The sequence below is a fragment of the Haliotis asinina genome, chromosome 2 (genome assembly GCF_037392515.1).
Source record: "Haliotis asinina isolate JCU_RB_2024 chromosome 2, JCU_Hal_asi_v2, whole genome shotgun sequence".
In the NCBI taxonomy this organism is placed as follows: Eukaryota; Metazoa; Mollusca; class Gastropoda; order Lepetellida; family Haliotidae; genus Haliotis; species Haliotis asinina.
The window spans coordinates 59,177,733-59,199,487 of record NC_090281.1 but is presented as its reverse complement, the minus strand read 5'-3'; the positions used below and the strand labels follow the sequence as shown (position 1 = coordinate 59,199,487).

General features: G+C 41.5%; 1 protein-coding gene across 2 annotated transcripts in view; it reads right to left on the bottom strand.

Moving 5' to 3' along the window:
* LOC137274017 (proton channel OtopLc-like) overlaps window positions 1–21,755 on the bottom strand; it is a 55,410-nt gene that overhangs the window by 20,276 nt on the left and 13,379 nt on the right. Inside the window, exons 2-3 of one of the 2 annotated variants that reach the window (XM_067806970.1) lie at window positions 20,503–20,543; window positions 6,373–6,610 (exon numbers count right to left, since the gene is read on the bottom strand). In XM_067806970.1, the coding sequence (XP_067663071.1) occupies window positions 6,373–6,572 (200 nt within the window). In that variant the 5' untranslated portion in view covers window positions 6,573–6,610; window positions 20,503–20,543. Of the gene's footprint in view, window positions 1–6,372; window positions 6,611–15,470; window positions 16,541–20,502; window positions 20,544–21,755 lie in introns of those variants that run through there. The other variant, XM_067806969.1, reaches the window with a different exon arrangement.

Here is a 21,755-nt window from a genome sequence, read left to right as displayed (position 1 = left end):
TACACTGAACTGGAACCTTCTGACAAGAACCCGAGTCTTAGAGTCTGAATTACCAGCACAATCCATAGTTTGCTGTTTTCGACATGCTAATACACCTTAATACACAACATGCTTTGTTCCTGTAAAATTACAGAATCTTCGAACGGCTGCAGAAACATTGTGGACTAACTGTAAGGTATCTTTCATGTGGATTGAAACTAATTCAGCTCCTAATCTTCCACATGGAAATACTTCAAGCTAATTCAGCTTTCAGTCATTCTGGGAAACGTCATGCGAGCAGACGACTCGAGCAGACGACTCCTCTCAGCGGAGATCGTCTGAAGATCTCTGCCAGCGTCATGAAGCTTTGATGTATTTGATGAAAACTAAATTATCCGAAAAAAGCTCTCAAAGGAATACGTTATCTTCTGCATGTTTGTTGTCTTAAACTTTCGACCTTTATTTACCCAAAACGCATGGTACAATTTATATGCACAGTAATGGTAGGTGCTGGAGGCGAGGACATGCTGGGATATGACACTGAATAATTAAAGATAATATGTTTCTACTATGTGGGTAGTGATAAAGTAGCCTCTACGGGGACACAGGTAGAGTTCCATTGCCTATCACCACTCACTACCCAAATGCAGGTGTAATCAGGTGACGTTAAGAAATGTAGGGCGCGGTGATTCCTTTGATGGGTGACCGTGTTTGGCAGTTCGCCTCCTGAGATTTTCTAGGACTACTACACTACACCTGTGTGGTTTCATATTACACAGGCGACTTTCTTATAAATCTGTTTACCTAGCAGAAAATGGCTATCCGGTGTTATAAGTCATTTGACTAGCAACATTCAAGCTCCTTAATGTCTATTATGGTGTGTGCCCTTACAGCACGTCCCTGCGAGGTGGAGTTCAGCAGTATACAAGTGGTCAGTTATTATCATCGTTCACTTTCCAGATACAAGTGTAGTCGGTATGTCTATCAGAGTTTACAACCCACACATAGGTGTAGTCCTCCCTGTGTATCAGCGTTCAGTATCCAGATACGGGAGCAGTTCTCACTGACTTATACTGTCACTACTCAGATAGGGGTGTAACCCTCCTGTCTATCTGTGATCACTACCCAGATATCCTTGTAGACTTCTTTTCTATCTATATTCACTACACAAATACAGGTGTGGTACATGTAGTCCATCCACAAGATATCAGGTGTGTTTGATGGCACACCTGTCCTGAGTTATTTTCCAGACAGCGCTGAGAGTGCAGATGTGAGTGCAGAGAGAGTTGTGGGTATGGTATGTATGATGTAAGGCGTGCTGCGCCACACATCCTCCAAGGATACAGGAATGCCTCTGATTACCAGCTTCTGCAGGTTATGTGACGTATGTGACCTTCACATAAACAACAATGTCAGCATTACTACGCGCTATGCACAACAGAACGAACGTAGTAATATGGTTTCATTTCAAGGTCATGTTTTCAGGATATATCCTGGTCTCTTTTAAAATGCCTACGGGTTTGTTGAGCGCAGATTTAACAATGATCTGTCAAACTGAATTAAGGTGGGTTTTGAAATATTAACTCTTGATTGGGTTACTAAACCAGAGAGAAAAACTCACGTATTCTAGATTTACCTATGCAGCGTGCATAATCGCCATATTGCCTATAAGAGCCACAAAAAACACGCTTGCATTCGTTAATGGACCTTGTTAGCTTACATCTTTCGTCTGTAAAACAAACGCCTGAGCTCTCTATAAACATGGCTGTTTTGGAAGCATTATCTTTAGAGTGAATACACTTTTCTATTTACTTCCGATGGCAAGGTACTCTATATCTCTGATCTCTGCACGCCCTATAACTGAACTATTGCTGTGTGCGGCGTAAAACTAAACTCAAACCCACTTAGGTTTCCGCTTCCCTGAGATTGGTGGCATAATGCTTTGCTAAAGTTGCATAAAACCTCAGTCAGCCACAACGTCCAATTGTGCAACACATATACAATATATATAACACTGCACAAAGACGGAGGTGATGGAGTGATAATTAACCCACGAACCAGACCCACCCGCTGTAAGACAGACTGTAACACCATGTGGAGATATGGGTGTTAACACGTAGTGCCATACATGCCACCCCGCACTACACCTTGATACATTGTCCAGATGACCCGGTGTAACTTTAACACACATCCCTCCGCAGATACAGTAGCCGAATCACCGTCTTATCGTTCCACTTCCGTCTGTGTCCACTAATTGCGGACTAATGACCTATATAGATAAAGCCACACGTGTGTATACATGCATGGAAGACTGGGCGCCACACAATTATTCTTGTCGGTGAAAGGAAAAAGCAATAAACTATAATAAACGTCACATTATTGTCTTCTGCAGATGGTGGCCGTATACGTTTATGGCTTCCTTAATTTTTGACAGTGATACAGATATATTGAACATGATGGTAAATGATCTATGTGGGTGACAAAGGTCTCTAGAATATGGTGGCAGAGGTTATAAGTGGGCGATACATATGTATAGAACATAATGATAGAACATGGTGGTAAATGATCTATGTGGGTGATAAAGGTCTCTAGAATATGGTGGCAGAGGTTATAAGTGGGCGATACATATGTATAGAACATAATGATAGAACATGATGGTAAATGATCTATGTGGGTGATAAAGGTCTCTAGAATATGGTGGCAGAGGTTATAAGTGGGCGATACATATGTATAGAACATAATGATAGAACATGATGGCAAATGATCTATGTGGGTGATAAAGGTCTCTAGAATATGGTGGCAGAGGTTATAAGTGGGCGATACATATGTATAGAACATAATGATAGAACATGATGGTAAATGATCTATGTGGGTGATAAAGGTCTCTAGAATATGGTGGCAGAGGTTATAAGTGGGCGATACATATGTATAGAACATAATGATAGAACATGGTGGTAAATGATCTATGTGGGTGATAAAGGTCTCTAGAATATGGTGGCAGAGGTTATAAGTGGGCGATACATATGTATAGAACATAATGATAGAACATGGTGGTAAATGATCTATGTGGGTGATAAAGGTCTCTAGAATATGGTGGCAGAGGTTATAAGTGGGCGATACATATGTATAGAACATAATGATAGAACATGATGGTAAATGATCTATGTGGGTGATAAAGGTCTCTAGAATATGGTGGCAGAGGTTATAAGTGGGCGATACATATGTATAGAACATAATGATAGAACATGGTGGTAAATGATCTATGTGGGTGATAAAGGTCTCTAGAATATGGTGGCAGAGGTTATAAGTGGGCGATACATATGTATAGAACATAGTGACTGGTTATCTATGTTGAATATGGAGATAGCACATCCACATCTATCAAAATTGAAGAAATTAAGATAGCACATCCACATCTATCAAAATTGAAGAAGTTAAGATATACAAAAAACAATTATAAACGACGTCTTCTGTCTAAAGTGATTGAAAAAGGATAGAATTACCGAATGTAAGTTATTTTTACACATTCGTACATATAGTGCGCTCAAAACTATGTGTGTGTATCTCGGGAAGGAAGGAAATGTTAGTCGTTGCAACGCATGACGACTTGCGAAAAATGTAATGAACTGGAAGTGGAAGAATAAAATAGCACGCTATCACACTGTCGTCTGCACTGCTCAGGACAGAAAATGCAGTGGATATGATCTGCTGGATTCAGACGGAGGAGAAATAATAGTTTCACCAAAACTCAACCTCGAATAACTCTACAAATTTTTAACAAAGTGTTTCAGAATATCAAAGAAACAACACTTGATGTTATTTCCCTTATTGCACAGTCCCATTGGTTGCCTTGATGGAAACCAGGAAAAATACCGCAAAAAGAACAATATCCCACTATAATTTCCAAGAATTCCGGCACGTCTTTGTACCACGTGGTTACCAACATAGGTGTATCCGGTGCCAGCGCCTGGGGATGGTGCAAGAGTTAGATAACGATAGGTCTTTACACAGGGACTTCATCAGCTGTACAAGGTTTCAAAACAGGTCTGAGGTAGATCTAGGGATCTCTGTAGTTGCTGGAAGCGGTATCCCAAACGATCGTGCTTTTAACGGATAGAGCTGGATTACAGTGACCCTCCAGTATGTTATTGGGCTGACGTTTATCCTTGAGGGTGTAACACTGGCACACATACGTGATGCAGGTCTTCGGTCTAGTTAGGATGCTCTCAATTAGGGCATGGTTTATATTCAGAATGTCATGCTTTCAGGTGGCATCTAGGGACAGCCTAGACTCTCTTCCCCCCTCCTTCTGTACTCAAATTCAGCATAGATATCTAAAATCACTGTTAAAGACATTCATTTGCACATTTTGAATCCTGTATCGTTTCTTCAGCCAGCGTATCGTCACAGTATGCCGAGTACTTGGTGTAGCAAATATAAACTAATGCAGCAATGTGTTAAGTAATACAGAAATTCTTGTAAGTATTTACGTGAAATATGTAAATATGTATATCCTAAGGCCAATCGGTCACTGAACGACGCTTTAACTGATGATAGTAAATGTCATCATTTAACGGCAATCCACGAGTCCTCATTCAATGTATTATCAAGCCTAAATGAAACTTGATGGTTTTGTCAGGTAACATTTCAGACTGAGTTTGTTTCTAAGAGGGACAGAACCTTGGTGTTGGAAGAACAACGTTTCACGTATGTATGAGATGGGTCTGGAGAGAGTATTATTGTTCGACCAAAGCCGTTTTCGGGATATCGAGAACAGGTTGCACTGATTGCACAGATTGTACAAATTGCACCCATGTCATGGATCACACCTGGACCACCACGTTGCTTCTATACCTGGAGAGGAATGGCCCTTGAAACCGACAAGATGCTCCCCGACAGCGAGCAGTTATTACACACATGTGTAGCAATATATTTAGTTATTCATGTCGATGTAAGACAATACTCGTGTCACTGTCAGTTACTGCATCTTGCACGTTACGTGCACGTGTGGGTATTGTGTGTGTGATGACAACGGGTGATGTGTCACAATGTGTATTTCTATAGACATTCCAGGCCTAATGGTTACTGTATGGTACGTAGCGGGCACAATACTCTGCCTCCCGGGTAACTACATGTAGTAACTTGTATGTGCCTAACGGGGGACTGTTTATTGTTCTTCACGCTTGACTGCTTCGCATAACCCATATTCCTAAGATAAACAGTGTGTAGTAATTTGTTATTATTAGGATTTGCAGATGTCGACGTCACAGAACAGTATTTACAGAGGAAAACAGTTATTATCCCTAAGCTAAGCCACATTTCACTTTTACACCACGGTCGATAGATAATTGTTAATGTGACTCTTGACTCATAGTATTGGTGGCCATTTTGGAAACAGTGGCCAACTTTTATGTTCAGAGGGTCGAGGGTCCTTTTCTAAATCATAGCAATTCGAAATCTATATTTGGTGATTTTACCACAAATAACATTGTTTTCAAATTCTGACTGAACAGATTCTGTAACTTTCTCGATGTTTCACTGCCTGGAGGAAGGGCTATGAATTCTCACAAGGGCTTGTCACAGTAGTTTCAGCTATATTGAGCAGTACGTCCCCCAGTCTAAATCAGTGAAGGTTTACATACAAGTGAATTAGCTTAGCATACAGCGTTGTGCAAAAACCCCGAGGATATAATCTCGACCTTTCCTGTAATAGCGACCTTTCACTGTCCAGGTACTGTCGGTCAAGGACAAATTGATTCTGTACTGACAAGTGATCAGCTTATCTGTCCGTGCAAAACTGATGGATCATTGACATTTGAATTCAATCTACCATTATCAGGTCTACTGCACAAACTAATGATTCATTACAGAGTCATTCGAGTTGTCATTGGATTGTGTGCAGCCTAACAGCATGGTAATTGTAGTAGGGAAAACGGGAAATCTTATCTTGGAGATTCTCTTGCGATCAGTGTCACCGTTACAGGTAGAATATCTGCCTTATGACTGACTATTTGATATATTTTTTTTCACAAAGCACTCAGTATTCCAGATTTATGTCGATAGTCTTTAATAAATCGAACCGTGACCAGATAATCCGGTGACTGACATAGAGAACGTGTACACAACCGGGATTGGTGTCATGCATCTACCAAGACAGAAAGTCTGAGAACCCGACAGTTTTGTCGTTTCTGACGGCAAGTTCTGGGTTTCAGAAGACTACTCCTGGCTATTGAAGACATTATAGCGACATGTATCCTGTAGCCAAGGAACCGGATGATTGAAGCCATGACTTTGACCCATCAAAATCATGGTTTGGGTATAACGAAACCAGACTGTTGACCACTCCTACTTGTCACCTTCACCCAGCCAACTACCCATGACAAAACGTCCTACCTGTAAACTGTATTCTTCTTGGAAGATTTCTGCTTCTGCAGCACGGCGACCTCGGGTGAGGCAGCCACGCCTTCTTCAGCATCTGCCTCCATCTTCGTCAAACACACCTGGTCGTCGCTGTCTGGCTTCTTGCTAGATGTGACTACTCCGTTGTCAGCACCGTCGCGGGGCTCGTTCACGATGTACGTCCCAGATCGCATTGCACCGATAAATGGCAGTCCCGGGAACCGCTTCTGGACTGAAATACAGACATTGCATATTTGTTTATGCTGTCACAGAACGCCAATAGACGCATTCCGGCACTGATTACAGGCTGATTCCACAACTACATGTGGAACTGGGGCGTGCAGATGGGAGATATGGTGTTTATGTGACAGGAATTACTGATTGATTGTTATGGTATGTGTTTGGTTGCTATGGTATGTGTTTGGTTGCTACGGTCTTTGTGTATCACATGATGCAAGATATGCGTACTGGGGAACAAGTACACGGTCTAGTCTCGCTGGGCGGCCCACTATTTACGGCTGATATTAAGATGTCACAATTTCTACAAAGCCAATGTTTATGTGCCAACCCCTACATTACTCTGTCTTACAGCGCCTACATAATAATAAAATCACTCATGAAGATCCAGTCGAACCCAGTAGAATTCTGAAACAAAAGCTCATGCATGCACAATCCGCAATGTATTGTATTGACGCAGTTGAAGAAATCGACCATGATTCAAGACACTATGTTCATGTTTAGTTATGTTTAGACACTTTACCTTGAGTCAAACTGAGATTGTGTCTCTGTAGTAGAACGCTAATAACCACGATACATAAACATGGTAACATTTACTGTCAAACAATTTAGGTTAAAAATGAAACAGATTTGCACTTGTTAGTCTACATGAGCCTTGTGTCCCTTCACGATATTTCAGAAATATCTGTATTAGTCTATAGTATGCCATAAGAATACATTTTGCTTACACGTTTGTGGTCTATAATATTCAATCTAAATTAAGTAACTAATAGACATTTTGATCCAACATGTTTACTGCAGCGTTTTGCGGACTGACACCGGGTGTAGGTAATCAGCTGACGGATTCGCTGACTGGTCTACCACCACCCCAAGTAAAGCAGGCACACGTGGTCCTTGGCAGAATAAACACCCACCTAGCTAGAATAAAACAGAACCCGCCTTGACATTATACAAGATTGAAGAACTAATAAAGACAATCTTTAAATATTATGGATAAAATATACAGCTCCATATCAAGAACTGACACTAACCACAAACTCCTGTATCTGATGAGGTACAAGTCTCCACGTGGGGGATCTACCGTTATCAGGGGCTATTTATTAGGGGGAACCACGGCTCATGGATATTGGTGTGATACGGAGGCGATGAAATGATATACCTATTTCATCATATATCTATGGTGTATTATGGTTGTTATCTGACCACGTCTTCCCGACGACTGCGGCCAGATATATCTGTTTTCACACACACAAAGAATCTGCCATTCACATGTGTCAGATTTACGTTGTACGATATCGTACTGTACGGTGGTCCATTTCACCGACCGGGTTACGGTCGTGGGTTTGCTGTTTTATACGAACTACAACTGCACTTTCTTCTGAACGGAAACGTGTTGACGATCATAAACTATTGACTAGATAAGTGAATGACTAGAAGCATTGAATCACTAGATACAGTGGATAACTAGATAAGTAAATTACAAGACACATTGAATCAATAGATAGTGAATGACTAGATACAGTGAAGCACTAGATAGTGAATGACTAGATACAGTGAAGCACTAGGTAGTGAATGACTAGATACAGTGAAGCACTAGATAGTTAATGACTAGATACAGTGAATCACTAGATAGTGAATGACTAGATACAGTGAAGCACTAGATAGAGAATGACTAGATACAATGAAGCACTAGATAGTGAATGACTAGATACAGTGAAGCACTAGATAGTGAATAACTAGATACAGTGAATTACTAGATAGTGAATGACCAGCTGCAATGCATGACTAGAAACAATGAATCGCTAGATACAGTGGATGACTAGATACAATGAATAAGCAGATAAATGACCGAATAGATACATTGAATCACTAAATACAGTGAGTGAACATGAAACAACCGTACCTTGGAAACCACAATGAATCGCAGGCAAATCCTCACTGGGAACGATTTATCGTGGGCATACGTGTTGTGTTAATAAGCTTTCCCCCAGCACTGGCCGTGCTGTAGTCACGTGTCAGTCACGTGAGCTGCATATGGACCGTGCGTCATGGCAGACAGTGTGGCAGACTAATACTTAGTCTCTCTATGTATATAATTTTAATTTCATATGAAGAAATTGCCCGTGCCATTTAAATTTGAAAGGAGCTAAAGTGAGATAAGAATTCAGAACATAGGGAAATCTAGGGTTGTTCATTGAGGGGTACAACATTGCAGAAAGGGCTTGGTGAAGGGAAAAAATAATGTGGTTCAAGGGACTGTGGAAGTCAGGGTGGCTGAGCGTTTTAGGCGGCTGACTTTGTGAGCGGGCGATTAGGTGCCTCTGAGGGTGTGGGTTCGAATCCCAGATGGGACTCAACCCAACAAAAGTACTAGAATCTGTACTTTACTGAGAAAGTGTAATCCCAAACACAACATATCTTAGACTCTGACACAGGCTAACAGAGAACCTTCAGCAAAAACAGTAGCAGACGTATGACTGTAGCGGTAAGTGAGTGAGTGAGGGAGGGAACGAGGGAGGTTTTATTCCAGCAATATCACGACGTGGGACATCAGAAATGGGATTGTACAGATGTTAGGAATCGAACCCGAGTCGTCGGTGTGACGAGCGAACGCTTTAACCACTAGGCTACCCAACCACCCCAGCAGTAGTGGTAGTAATAGCAGCAGCAGCAGCAGTAGTAGTAGTATTAGTAGTAGTAGTTGTTGTTGTAGAAGTTGTTGTTGTAGTAGTTGTTGTTGTAGTAGTAGTAGTTGTTGTTGTAGTAGTTGTGTTTGCTTAAAACATAAGCAAACATTTCTCAACTTTCATTTGGAAGCGGGTTAACCTACTCAACAGATATGGTGTACTTGAGTGACTTGTGGCAATATCGGCGACACGTGAACAGTACCTCGGATGTACTACAACACGGCCACAGAAACTGCAGAATGAACCATGCAGCTACAAGGGTGGGGAACAACATCGTGGACAAATATGTCGCGCAGAACCGCAGTGGCATTCTGCTTAAATAGACAGTTCATGTTACAAAACACACATGGTAGAGGGACATGCTAGCGCCTCAGGCTCGGAGGTGTCAAGGTCTGATCTGCTCAGAACTGATGTAAATGGTACCAAAAGGACGTTGGAGACAGGTACTAGATTACACCATATACCACTCTCACACTTGGAACTAGAGGCGCTACAGATACGTGATCTATATTACGTTGATATACGATGTTACGTTGATGTTCAATGCTGTGACATTATAGGAGCAGGAATGTATCATGTTACGATCATGTTTGATAATACAAGACGTACCATGTCACGTTGATGTATGACGATACGTGATGTACCATGTTACGTTGATGTATGATGATACGTGATGTACCATGTTACGTTGATGTCTGATGATACGTGAAGTACCATGTTACGTTGATGTATGATGATACGTGAAGTACCATGTTACGTTGATGTATGATGATACGTGAAGTACCATGTTACGTTGATGTGTGATGATAGGTGAAGTACCATGTTACGTTGATATACGATGTTACGTTGATGTTCAATGCTGTGACAGTATAGGAGCAGGAATATATCATGTTACGATCATGTATGATAATACGAGACATACCATGTCACGTTGATGTATGATGATACGTAATGTACCATGTTACGTTGATGTATGATGATACGTGATGTACCATGTTACGTTGATATATGATGATACGTGATGTACCATGTTACGTTGATATATGATGATACGTGATGTACCATGTTACGTTGATATATGATGATACGTGATGTACCATGTTACGTTGATATATGATGATACGTGATGTACCATGTTACGTTGATATATGATGATACGTGATGTACCATGTTACGGTCATACACAGACACCCAGATCAATTACAACTCCTTACGATGGTGAACTGCATCATGATGCGTGCCTAAACTAAACGGTAAGGGTAATTAAATGCATGTTTCATTGGTATCACCTGTGTAAACAAACCTGTGTTGGTCTGAAGAACCGGTTTAGAATTACGGTACCTATTTCATCGTACCTTGAGGAGAACGCATCTCTCGTGTGACCATACTCAAGACACCAGCTTACGTAAAGCACAGACATCTGTCTCATAGAGTGAGTTAGTGAGATTGCTTTTACGCCGCTTTTAGCAATGGTCCTACAATATCACGGCGGGGAACACCAGAAATTTGCTTCACACATCATACCCATATGGGGAATCGAACCCGGGTCTTCGGTGTGACAAGCGAACGCATTAACCATTGAGCTACCACACACCCCCTGTCTCCTAGAAGGAGGAGAAGGATACCTTTATACTGACAGAAGAAACTACAGGAACATGAAGCTATAGCTGAACGTCCAGTGATTTGACACAAGGACCCCTTTCTATCAAACCTGTGATGAAAAATATACGTATCGTAGGAACATAGCGCACTGGGATTTGTGTACATGTCTTAACTGAAGAACACAGTTCATGTCATTAGTGTTATTGACAATATTGCACAGATATGGAAGGCATGCGAAGGAGTAATAATTTAAATATATTTGGAGAAATAACGTGAAATATTGTGAAATACACACAGAATGTCTTGAAATGTATTACTTAACCTGTGAGTAATAACATATAACATCTGAAACCCTATCACTGATCTCGTCAAAATAAGCTGATCATATCAGAAAATACAGTCTTGGCACCAGCATACGAATTACTGACAGAAATACACAAAATACTAATCTAAATGAAAGAATTGCTGATTATCAACTCTCGCTGTTATACCACAAAATCAAGTTTAATAAAAAAATGTTCTCTTTTCTTTGTTTAATGATTCTAGGCTGGGGAGTAACCCAGTGGTTAAGGTGTTCGCTCGTCAGGCTGAAGACCCGGGTTCATTCCTTACATGTGTACAAAGTGCGAAGCCCAATTGTGGTGTCCCCGCCATGATATTGCTGGAATATTGCTAAAAGCGGCTCTAAACATACTAATTTGACAGAATAAAATCATAAATGGACTTACTGATACACAACAGAGTTGATGAAATTACTTTCTCGGTTGTAGGACTGTAACTTGTGTACTGTAACAATACGGTTTCACTGCTGTAACGCAGTGCTTGTATAACCCATCTTCAGAGACCATGATCCAACTGTCAGAACATGATATGTGTTCTGGCTTATTTCTCACGCTACCTCAAATAACGCCACTGAACGATATCATCAAAATGTTGTTTTTAAATATGTAAACATAATTACTGTCGGGAAAACTTCAAGTTGAGATAAACCCTACGATCACGTCCGGGACATGACCAGCACTATACAGGGCTTTCATTGATGGCAGATTCTAAACAGATTGACATCGTGTCCCAAGATGAACATTAATTTACAAAAAAGCAGTTCTTAAATTACCATAATGAAAAATAATAAAAAGAAGCAGAGAATATGTCTTCATTTTCAGAAGCTGCTGTCATATGAATTTGACAAATACCCTATGCACGGGCTGAATCGGATGTGTTTGTTTTTGGTCTCTATGGCATGTACTGGTTATATCGGATATGTTTGTTTCTGGTCTCTATGACATGTACTGGTTATATCGGATGTGTTTGTTTCTGGTCTCTATGACATGTACTGGTTATATCGGAGGTGTTTGTTTCTGGACTCTATGGCATGTACTGGTTATATCGGATGTGTTTGTTTTTGGTCTCTATGGCATGTACTGGTTATATCGGATGTGTTTGTTTCTGGTCTCTATGGCATGTACTGGTTATATCGGATGTGTTGGTTTCTGCTCTCTATGAAAGATTACCTGCCAGTAATGTTGGACTGCCACTTCAAGGTGTCACCTTGAAGACATTGGACTACACGCTCAGAGAATGTGTAATTACCATAATGTTGCTATTGTAAGATGATCTGGAGATGGCGGCCATGATCGATTTGTGGACCTGTTGACTCTGCCGGTATACGCTATAAATACTTTAGGCAATTTACAGACATTGCTGTTGCACTGAAAGTGTTAATACCTAAAACGACCCCATATATTAAAAAAAAGAGTATAAAGAACGAAAAGAAAGAGGCCTCTCGTCTATTAGACACGTTGCTGACAGGCACAGCGTATGAAGCATTAGGCTCGCGCTCCACCAAATATGTATTTTGTAAACAGTCAATAACTATAAGGTTCTTGAGAGGCATTTAGAAGTCGGTATTCTAATATACGACAAAATGTTATGGATGCCAACTTCTTCTTTATTGTTTTCACGTTTTCACGTTTCTGGGCTATTCATTGCCCTTTCGTCAGGTGGATGAAAGTGACGAAGGGGCAATGAATAGCCCAGAAACGTTGTGAAAACAATAAAGAAGAAGTTGGCATCCATAACATTTTGTCGTATACAATAACCTATAAGAAAGAGCTTTGTTACCAAAAAGTACCCAGATACGATTGATCGGTACTATATTGGACAAACTGCTGTCTAAAACCAAAACACCACACTTTTTTCTGATCTATCCACTGATGACCAAGACTTTAGACACAAAACTATTAATTAAACACGAGCCACACATGTATACTGACGTTTTATACTTGTAATATACTAACACATTATTCTCTCTGACAGATAAATGCATACATGACTTAAGGATGTGAATGAGTGATTGCAGTTTAGCTTTATGCCGTTTTAGCAATATCCCAGCAGTATCCCATCAATATCCCATCAATATCCCAGCAGTATCCCATCAATATCCCATCAATATCCCAGCAGTATTCCGGCGGGTGACACCAGAAATGGACTTCGCGCGTTATGCCCATGCGGGGAATCGAACCCGAGACTTTGGAGTACGAGCGGACGCTTTAACCACTAGGCTACCACATCGCCCCAAGTGATGCCAAAAGACACCGTTTCTGGTGTAGGTTCACCTATTTCAACTATTATCTCCACCCAGTGAGTTAGAAATCCCTGCATCAGAGTAGTTTGCGACTCTATCAGTCTGATTACCTCCAGCATTTGCAGGGGAGACAGTTGGCCTACAGTCATAACCACTTACGTAGGAGACGATAATCTGAGGCCCACTTCGGTGCTGTAAGGAGAGTTATCCAAGTCCCGGTGGCCGCTGCCATGTGGTACGAGACAGTACGAGACATTGTGAGACATTAACGAGTTATTCCGAGACACTATTAGACAACTGACCTTGAAGAGCAGCGTCTGAAGATGCACTCGAGAGGAAGCAAATCTTACATTGGTGATCAATAGTTTCTGAACTTGAATGAAGGTGGAGAAAAACATCTTCCTGGCTTTGTAACGATGATATAATTTTAGGAAAACGTCCACATTTTATTAACGTCACGGTCGTTGGATTGCAGGTTTCTTGAGAATAATTTTCTTCTTAAATCATGATGGCCATGTTTCATGTTCAGTCACTCACTCACTCAAGGTGCTGAACGGGAAGTAGCATTGCTATGTCGATCCGGATACGCCAACATATGAATTACGAATATCCTCCTGACCAAAGTAAGGCGTCATCTGTCTATGCAGAGTCTCAATACAGCACAGACTCCACTGGTCTGTGTGAGTGAATGAGTATGATTTTACGCAATATAAGCAATACTCAAGCAATATCACGAAAGGAGACACCAGAAATGGGCTTCACACATAAAACCCATTTGAGGTATCGAACCCCGGGTCTTCGGTGGCACGAGCCAGGTCATATTAGAAAGGTGGTAAGTGTAGGTGGCATCGTACGACAAACAGAAGTTGCAGAAGTGTACAGACACAAGTTATGTACGTGTATGTTAAAATGTATGCTGACATCTGACATATATTGTATGTATATATGTATGTATATATGTATGTATGTATGTATGTATGTATGTATGTATGTATGTATGTATGTATGTATGTATGTATGTATGTATGTTTGTGTATGTATATATATGCATGTATGTATATATGTATGTATGTATGTATGTAGGTAGGTAGGTAGGTAGATAGATAGATAGATAGATAGATAGATAGAAGATAGATAGATAGATAGATAAATAGATAGGGCAGACACGTCGAGGGGGAAGCTGATGATAAATGGACACAAATCTGTAAATGTGTAACACTATCTGATGTTCACATCTGCAAATGAATCGCCTGCCTTAACTACAAACTGGTCAAATTCCTCAACTGTGATTGGTTGATTGCGAATGGCTGGAACTGCCCAGGTCATTAAGTAACTGGACAGCAAGGGGATCGACAGCAACGAATCCTGGGTAATGTCCAACATACGGGGCTGTTTAAACTTTCGGCTTGTCAGAGGCTGGCATGCATGATTGATTCGGTTTTTAACGAGGGTAACGCCACATAACTAACTTCATCCATTGCTTGTCAAAATATGTCAGACATAATAACGATTAGCATGTATGCGCGTCTTGCAGCGCTGACCCGTCTCTTTGTTTATCGGTGTTTACCTTTGTTTACATCTACAACATTTTAAACAGAATTTACAAGCGGAAATAAACAACGCCTGCTTGAATTTTCCCTCAGCTGTTTCTTATAAACCCAGACAGAAACGGGTGCTGGCCAACAACTGAGTTGAATTCCGAACATGTGAAATATTCAAGAACAGTTAAAATGTGAACCCCCGACTCTATCAAAACGGGACGGTAGCAGCCGGCCATCTGGAACTGATGAGATTCTTGAGGAACCTCGCGCGTCCCCTTCATTCAGCCTGCTTTATGCCGTAGGCCCCTCCTCCACCCCAAACCCTCCCCACCCTCCACCACTCAAAGCTCCTCTGGTCCAGCGTCATTCCACTACGCTAATGTAACATACACCACACTGAACCTTTACCGACATTGCATCAAAACAAATATAGAATCTTACTTTTCTGAAGGCGCGTGAGCTTTTTCGGAGTTTCCGCTGGAGGAGGTTCTTCCTCGGGTGTAGTAACTTCCTCAGGTTGGGTGCCTTCGGGTGTAGGTTGTTCCGGTTGTGGATCGACCGGCGCTGGATCAGCTTCATTAACTTCCTCCAACTTTGAGGGAGACTCTGTCTCTTGTATTGCAGGATTGTCTGTAGATTCTGGAACCTGCTTATCCGTAGCCTTCGGAGGGTGTTCTGGCACGACTTTTGTGGCTTCCTCGTCTGCTTTTTCTTTAACATCAGGGTCAACGCCGCTAGAAGCCATCTTGAAATATCCACTTATCTTTTAAAGTGATAGCCTTCCGCTCGCTCCAGTCGGATCTGGGCTGTGTGGGAAAGATTCCTTACTTCAGTCCTCGGCAAATTCCCAACAATTTACGACGGTGTAGGAGTGTCAGTGAGGAAGAAACGAGAAGATACACGTGAATTATCGTCTTCTCCCCTGCACGGACGTTTGCCGGAAGTTCCAACGCTGACCGTTCAGCTGTCTATCTGAAACGTGTACACGCTTCTGGGTCTGATATCCAATTAACGCATTTACACTAGTAGACGTGTGAAAACAGTGTCCCCGGCAGGAGCTGTTACAGCACACTCACGGTATTACATCACACTGCAACCTCCAGGAATGATGCCGCGACGGTTTCTCCTCTGAGCTCCGGAGACTAACAAGATATGTGTTTAATTAATCTCTTATCGCCTCCAGGTCAGTCTACTTTCAGCTTGGAAAGTTTGTAAACAGTAAACCAGTTTGTATTATAAACAAAACACAACCCTGACGATCCTCACCTGCCTCCCGTCATAACTGAGCAGACGATGGAAGAAGCAGACGACACGAGATGAAGGCCAGAAGTCAAACGCCACTAGAAACACGGACTTTTTTGCAATCAAATGTGTATGACGCGTACGGTTTACGTGAGATCGTAGGTCAAGCCATACACAGCGAAGATCCGTTCATTCGAAGACAGGCAGACACATCACCAATATCCCATCAATGTTTCCCAAAGTTTCTATGAGACCGATCTCCAGCGTCCAATCTTAGCCCTCAACATCCAGCGGAGGACCGCCCATCTGTCAACATGGCCGCTCATTAAACAGTCAAAGACTTTGTAGGCTCTCTTCTTTAAAACTTCCCTATCTGAGGCACCCCGTGAACAGCAAGCTAAATCGTTCAGTCAATCTGCTGGAAGCGTACTGGCAGTTGGTACTAGTTTAATTTTTCCTCGGACACGCGTGTACGGCCTGGTGGAGCTTTGCGATGCTGTCAGGGTTCACATATCTCGGCGAACTGCATCTGTTTCAAGATTTGTATCTGTGGAGGAGCGGTGGGTGGGGGAGAGGGAGGGGGTAGAGGTAGCGTTAGACGGGAAGGGGGAGCTAGATGATGAAGAGAACGACAGACGCCGGTACAAACCATGTGCATGAGTTTTTTTAAGACTGAAAGAAATTTTCAAGATGTAAAAAATTGCAGGGCCATAGCTTTGGGTGTGAAACCTGAGAATGACGCGTATACTACGGGTCTTTTTAAGGTTGCAGCACATGTGAGGAGAAAGGTATATCGATGTCCTAACAACATGGACGGCAATAGCCTTGCTAGAACTTTGTATTGGTGGAAATATCCATGTCATTCCGTTTATTGCACTGGGAGATGGGCAAAATCTAACCGAAGTACACCGATCATCAATCATCTCATTCAAATAAATATGTTTATGCTTTTGAAAAATATATTTTTCAACGAAAACGAACTTTCATTTTTTTATCTAAAAAAGTGGAGACATCACTATAAAAGAAGACGAAAACAAATTACGACCACATGAAAACAATCCGTCTGTCTCAAGGCAGAACGAGTCTCCACTGCAGGTTATTTATATACAGGGACGGCCTTGCGTCTTCAAGACATGCTACGGATGCCAGGGTGCCTGTTTTCTCTGTCAACACAGTTGAAAGTAAGCTGTTACGTAGTACTGACATGTGCCCCAGCCGAAGCCCCTCCCTCCCACGACACCCCCCCCCCCCCCCCCCCCCCCCAACCATCCATCACACCACACACACCTCAGTCCCTGTACGCTGCACAGTTCTTGAACAGTGATTGGTGTATATGATGTATATTCTTTCATAGCAGTGTACTGGTTACTCGAGTTTTGCCCGCACACGACAGTGTACAAATTACAGACAATAGGCCACGAGACATCAGTACGATCTCTCCCAAAGAATGGCTCATAGCTCCTGAAGCACCGAGTTTTTTTCCTTCCTCTGTAGTCTCCCACAGACCATATTCCGATGTTCGACAGTTTCTGCATCTCCTGTCTGTCCTATTCAATTTAAATGGAGCTGTTTCTTTTTTTTCAAAATTATATATTTCCAGAGACTGAATCTCAGTCTATGAGAGTGTATGTCAAGTAAGTCTCGAGACATGTGCAGCAAAAACACCCAAGAGGAGAATATGATCTCTACATCTGAGTCACCAGTAAACAGATGGGCTGAAGCAAAGTATACACCCATGTTTGATGGGACACAGCAAGAAATGGAATGATTGTTTGATGGTAATGCATGTGCATATTATTTAGCCTGGTAGTGTTTTGGTCCTTGAATTTCGACTACTATTTTCCTTTTCCCTAACGTTTGGAAGTTTTAGGTAAAACGAATATTAATTTTGAATGGCAGATCAGGTCATTCTGAATGTCGTCATTGGCGCCATAAGAATAGAAATAAACAATATCGTATGGCCTTCATCACTGAAGTCGGGTGATTGTTGGGACAAGGTAATGGTGTCAATTTATAACGTCTCTTTTTCATGTTCAGCCAGCCAGATCAGTGTCACATAGCTTCAGATGATCATTTGGAACAGCTAAACTGCACAGATGAAATTGTTGGTATGTCATAAGACGATGTGTCTTTCCATCTTTCGGTATTGTAGGCGATTACTGAGGGGTTTGATGTGTTTAAGAAACAACTGTGATATGTTAGGTCGTCGAACAGTCAATGGTGGAATGGTCCGCGGTGATGTGTACAGATGATGTACAGTGGAACATTCCACAGTAGAAATATACACATGCACGAAAGTTAAACGACACCCACTATTTTGTGATCTGCTACTTTAGATACTCAGTGGTAACATAACGAGATCTATGCCTGTCATTGACATCATTGGTTTGATAATGTAAGGCAACTAAACGGGTGATGACGCTGTGATGATGTCCCATTTGCCTTGCAGTGGCCCTACATGACATGCCAACATTTTTCATGCCTATCACCTGCCATCTCTCAGTGGTAGTTAACTTTCTCCTCACCATGGCTGATTTTCTAACTCCAAAGTGAAAGGATGATCTCATCGGTGAAACCAAGTGTGTGAAACTTAATTTTCAAGATTCAGATGGGAGGGAAATGGAGCTGCACGTGCAGAACGTTTTCCTTGTCATATCTTGACAATCTTAGGTTCAAGTGAGTGAGTGAGTGAGTGAGTTTAGTTTTACGCCGCACTCACCAATATTCCAGCTATATGGCGGCGGTCTGTAAATAATCGAGTCTGGACCAGACAATCCAGTGATCAACAACATGAGCATCGGTCTGCGCAATTGGGAACCGATGACATGTGTCAACCAAGTCAGTGAGCCTGACCACCCGATCCCATTAGTCGCCTCTTACGACAAGCATAGTCGCCTTTTATGGCAAGCATGGGTTGCTGAAGGCCTATTCTACCGCGGGACCTTCACGGGTCTTAGATTCAAGAATCTATGGAAGGCTAATTCAGTCATAAACATTTATATTTTGTATTTCTGATCTTCAGTGGTGAAATCAAGACACTATGAAAATAGTGGCGTTTAACTTGTGTGCATGTGTATAGATACTGTGAGGTGTACTAAATAGAATGGCATACGGTGGCTTGTCCTACAGTAGAATGATAATTATATTTTGGAATATTGTAAAGTAGAATGATAAACAGTGAAATGTTCTACAATGATATACAGTGGCACATTCTACAGTAGAATGATATAAGGTAGAATGTTCCAGTAAATAAACATACGGTGAGATGTTCTACATTAAAATATACGGTGGGTTGCTTTGCAGTAGAATGATAAACAGTTAACAGATAAACAGATATACAGCTAATTAACCTACAGCAGAATGACATATGGCTGAATGTCTTACAATAGAATGATGTGCAGCGGAACATTCTACAGTCGAATGATATACGGGGGATGGTTCTACATTTACTGAAGGTAGAATAGTCTAAAAAACATTATGATTAGGTGGAATGGTTCAGAATTCTGTGAACGGACACCGGTATGGCGCCACTGAAGATGGCAAACTGAACCAGCTCTGCAGAAAGTTTTTCAACATGAATGTTTCAACGACTCAAGTATCATTCATAGATGTGAGCAATAATGCCTTCCTAATATCTTGTTTATCTAAACGAAATCACCCTTGAATGTGGAATCGGCAGTTTTATCTGGAGCTGAATAGGTAATCAACGATGTACAGGGGAGTCCACGAAGCAGTGAGTACATCAGTGTGTCTCCTGCGGCTCCAGGGCCGGGCTATCTCCACAGCGTGCATTCTACTCATCCCACGTATATCAAACAAACTGACGGCACTGTCATCTAACGGTAAATATATCTGAACAGCCATAAGAGTATAGTATATCACTAGAAGCCACTTGAGATTCAAGTACATCTGCTTCGCTGAATCAACAGGCACTGGGTTGAAGATGGTTAAGTGAAAAAGAGAGTTGCGTGTATTTGTGGTATTGATAGAGTGCTATAACAGTGGGGATAAATAAAACATTTATAGTTCATAGATACATTTTAAACAATTATACAATACGTCGAAAACAATTATTCAAAAGAGGTTTAACTGCCTACATTAACCATACCATAATCGAAAGTGGCAAACTTTACATTACCGTGTGGTTAATTTGAAATATTTCAAGAGAGACAACCCGAGTTTGCAGGTTGTGTCAAAGTCATATGCATGCGTCGATGTTATTGGTACATACCGCCATTCTTCGTTAAAGGTCAAGGTCAAGTGCTTCCTTATCTGAAAAACAGTAAGAGCATACGATTAGTTAGTTGGTTAGACGGGTAACATTCAGGGAATGCTGGAGAAGGTTCTACCTCTTCTACAAGATAACAGATAAAAACTTATAGCAGTTTTATGTCACGTATCAGGTGCAGATGGCGTGTTCGGTTGGAATAACCAGTTTAACGATAGTAGAGTAATTTCTACGACTGTAAGATCATTTAAAGATTTTAGTATGAAATCTTGTTGGAGAAACTGCAGTTGTAGTTTCTCCTTACCATGAACGGGTTTCAAGATGCCGTATCATTCTTCCTGGAACCAAGGAAACGTTAATAACGGTACAACCTTCTTGTACATGGACCTATCGGGAGTGCGTGAAGAAGTGGATGGGAGAAATGGGTTATCATTTCTTAAATATAAAATTAGTTGTGGCGTTTATTCACTTAATGGATTTTCTCACTCAGTGTAAGCGATAAGAAAATCCCAGCGGCGGTTAAAAAGGATTGTGAAAAATGTATATTTATCAAGTTGATATTTGTTTTTAAAGATTTAACAGTAGAACGATGCTTGTGGTCTGTTTAACAAATTCACAGTTTGAACATTCCAAGTGATTTTTTCATGAAGCTAATCTTTTCAGTTTTCTATGAAGTGAAGCCTCGGACATTACTGTCCTGTTTTCTTGCGCGACACTTATTGCAATCACTCTGTTCGTTCATCATATCACCACAACGGTATGTTTGATGTTGGTAATCTTGTCAACAGAGAAGAACCAAGACAATAAGCCAGACGTGGGACACCTGGTCATTCCGCCAAGGCGACGGTCGACTGAAGGTACTGGACCCATATATAACTACACGATTAGTTGTAGTGCTATTGTTAAATAGCCGCTGCTCTAGTGCTAATCGGTCTCACAGACTCATGAGCATATTTAATACAGAATAATACAGAGGCCCACTCAAGTCTAACAGTATGAATCAGCATTTCTACATTAAAGATTGATTTGGGCTATATTTGGATTTGGTTTGTAGATACATATCAGACCCGTGAAGATCCGGGTTAGAATTGGACTTCAGCACAACATGCTCTTGGTAGGGGCGTCTAACGGCATCGGGTGGTCACACTTGCTGACTTGCTTGACATGTGTCATCGTGTCCCGGCTTATGATGTCGACCACGGGATTGTCTGGTCCAGACTCGATTACTAGCAGACGCCATATGGCTGAAATAATGC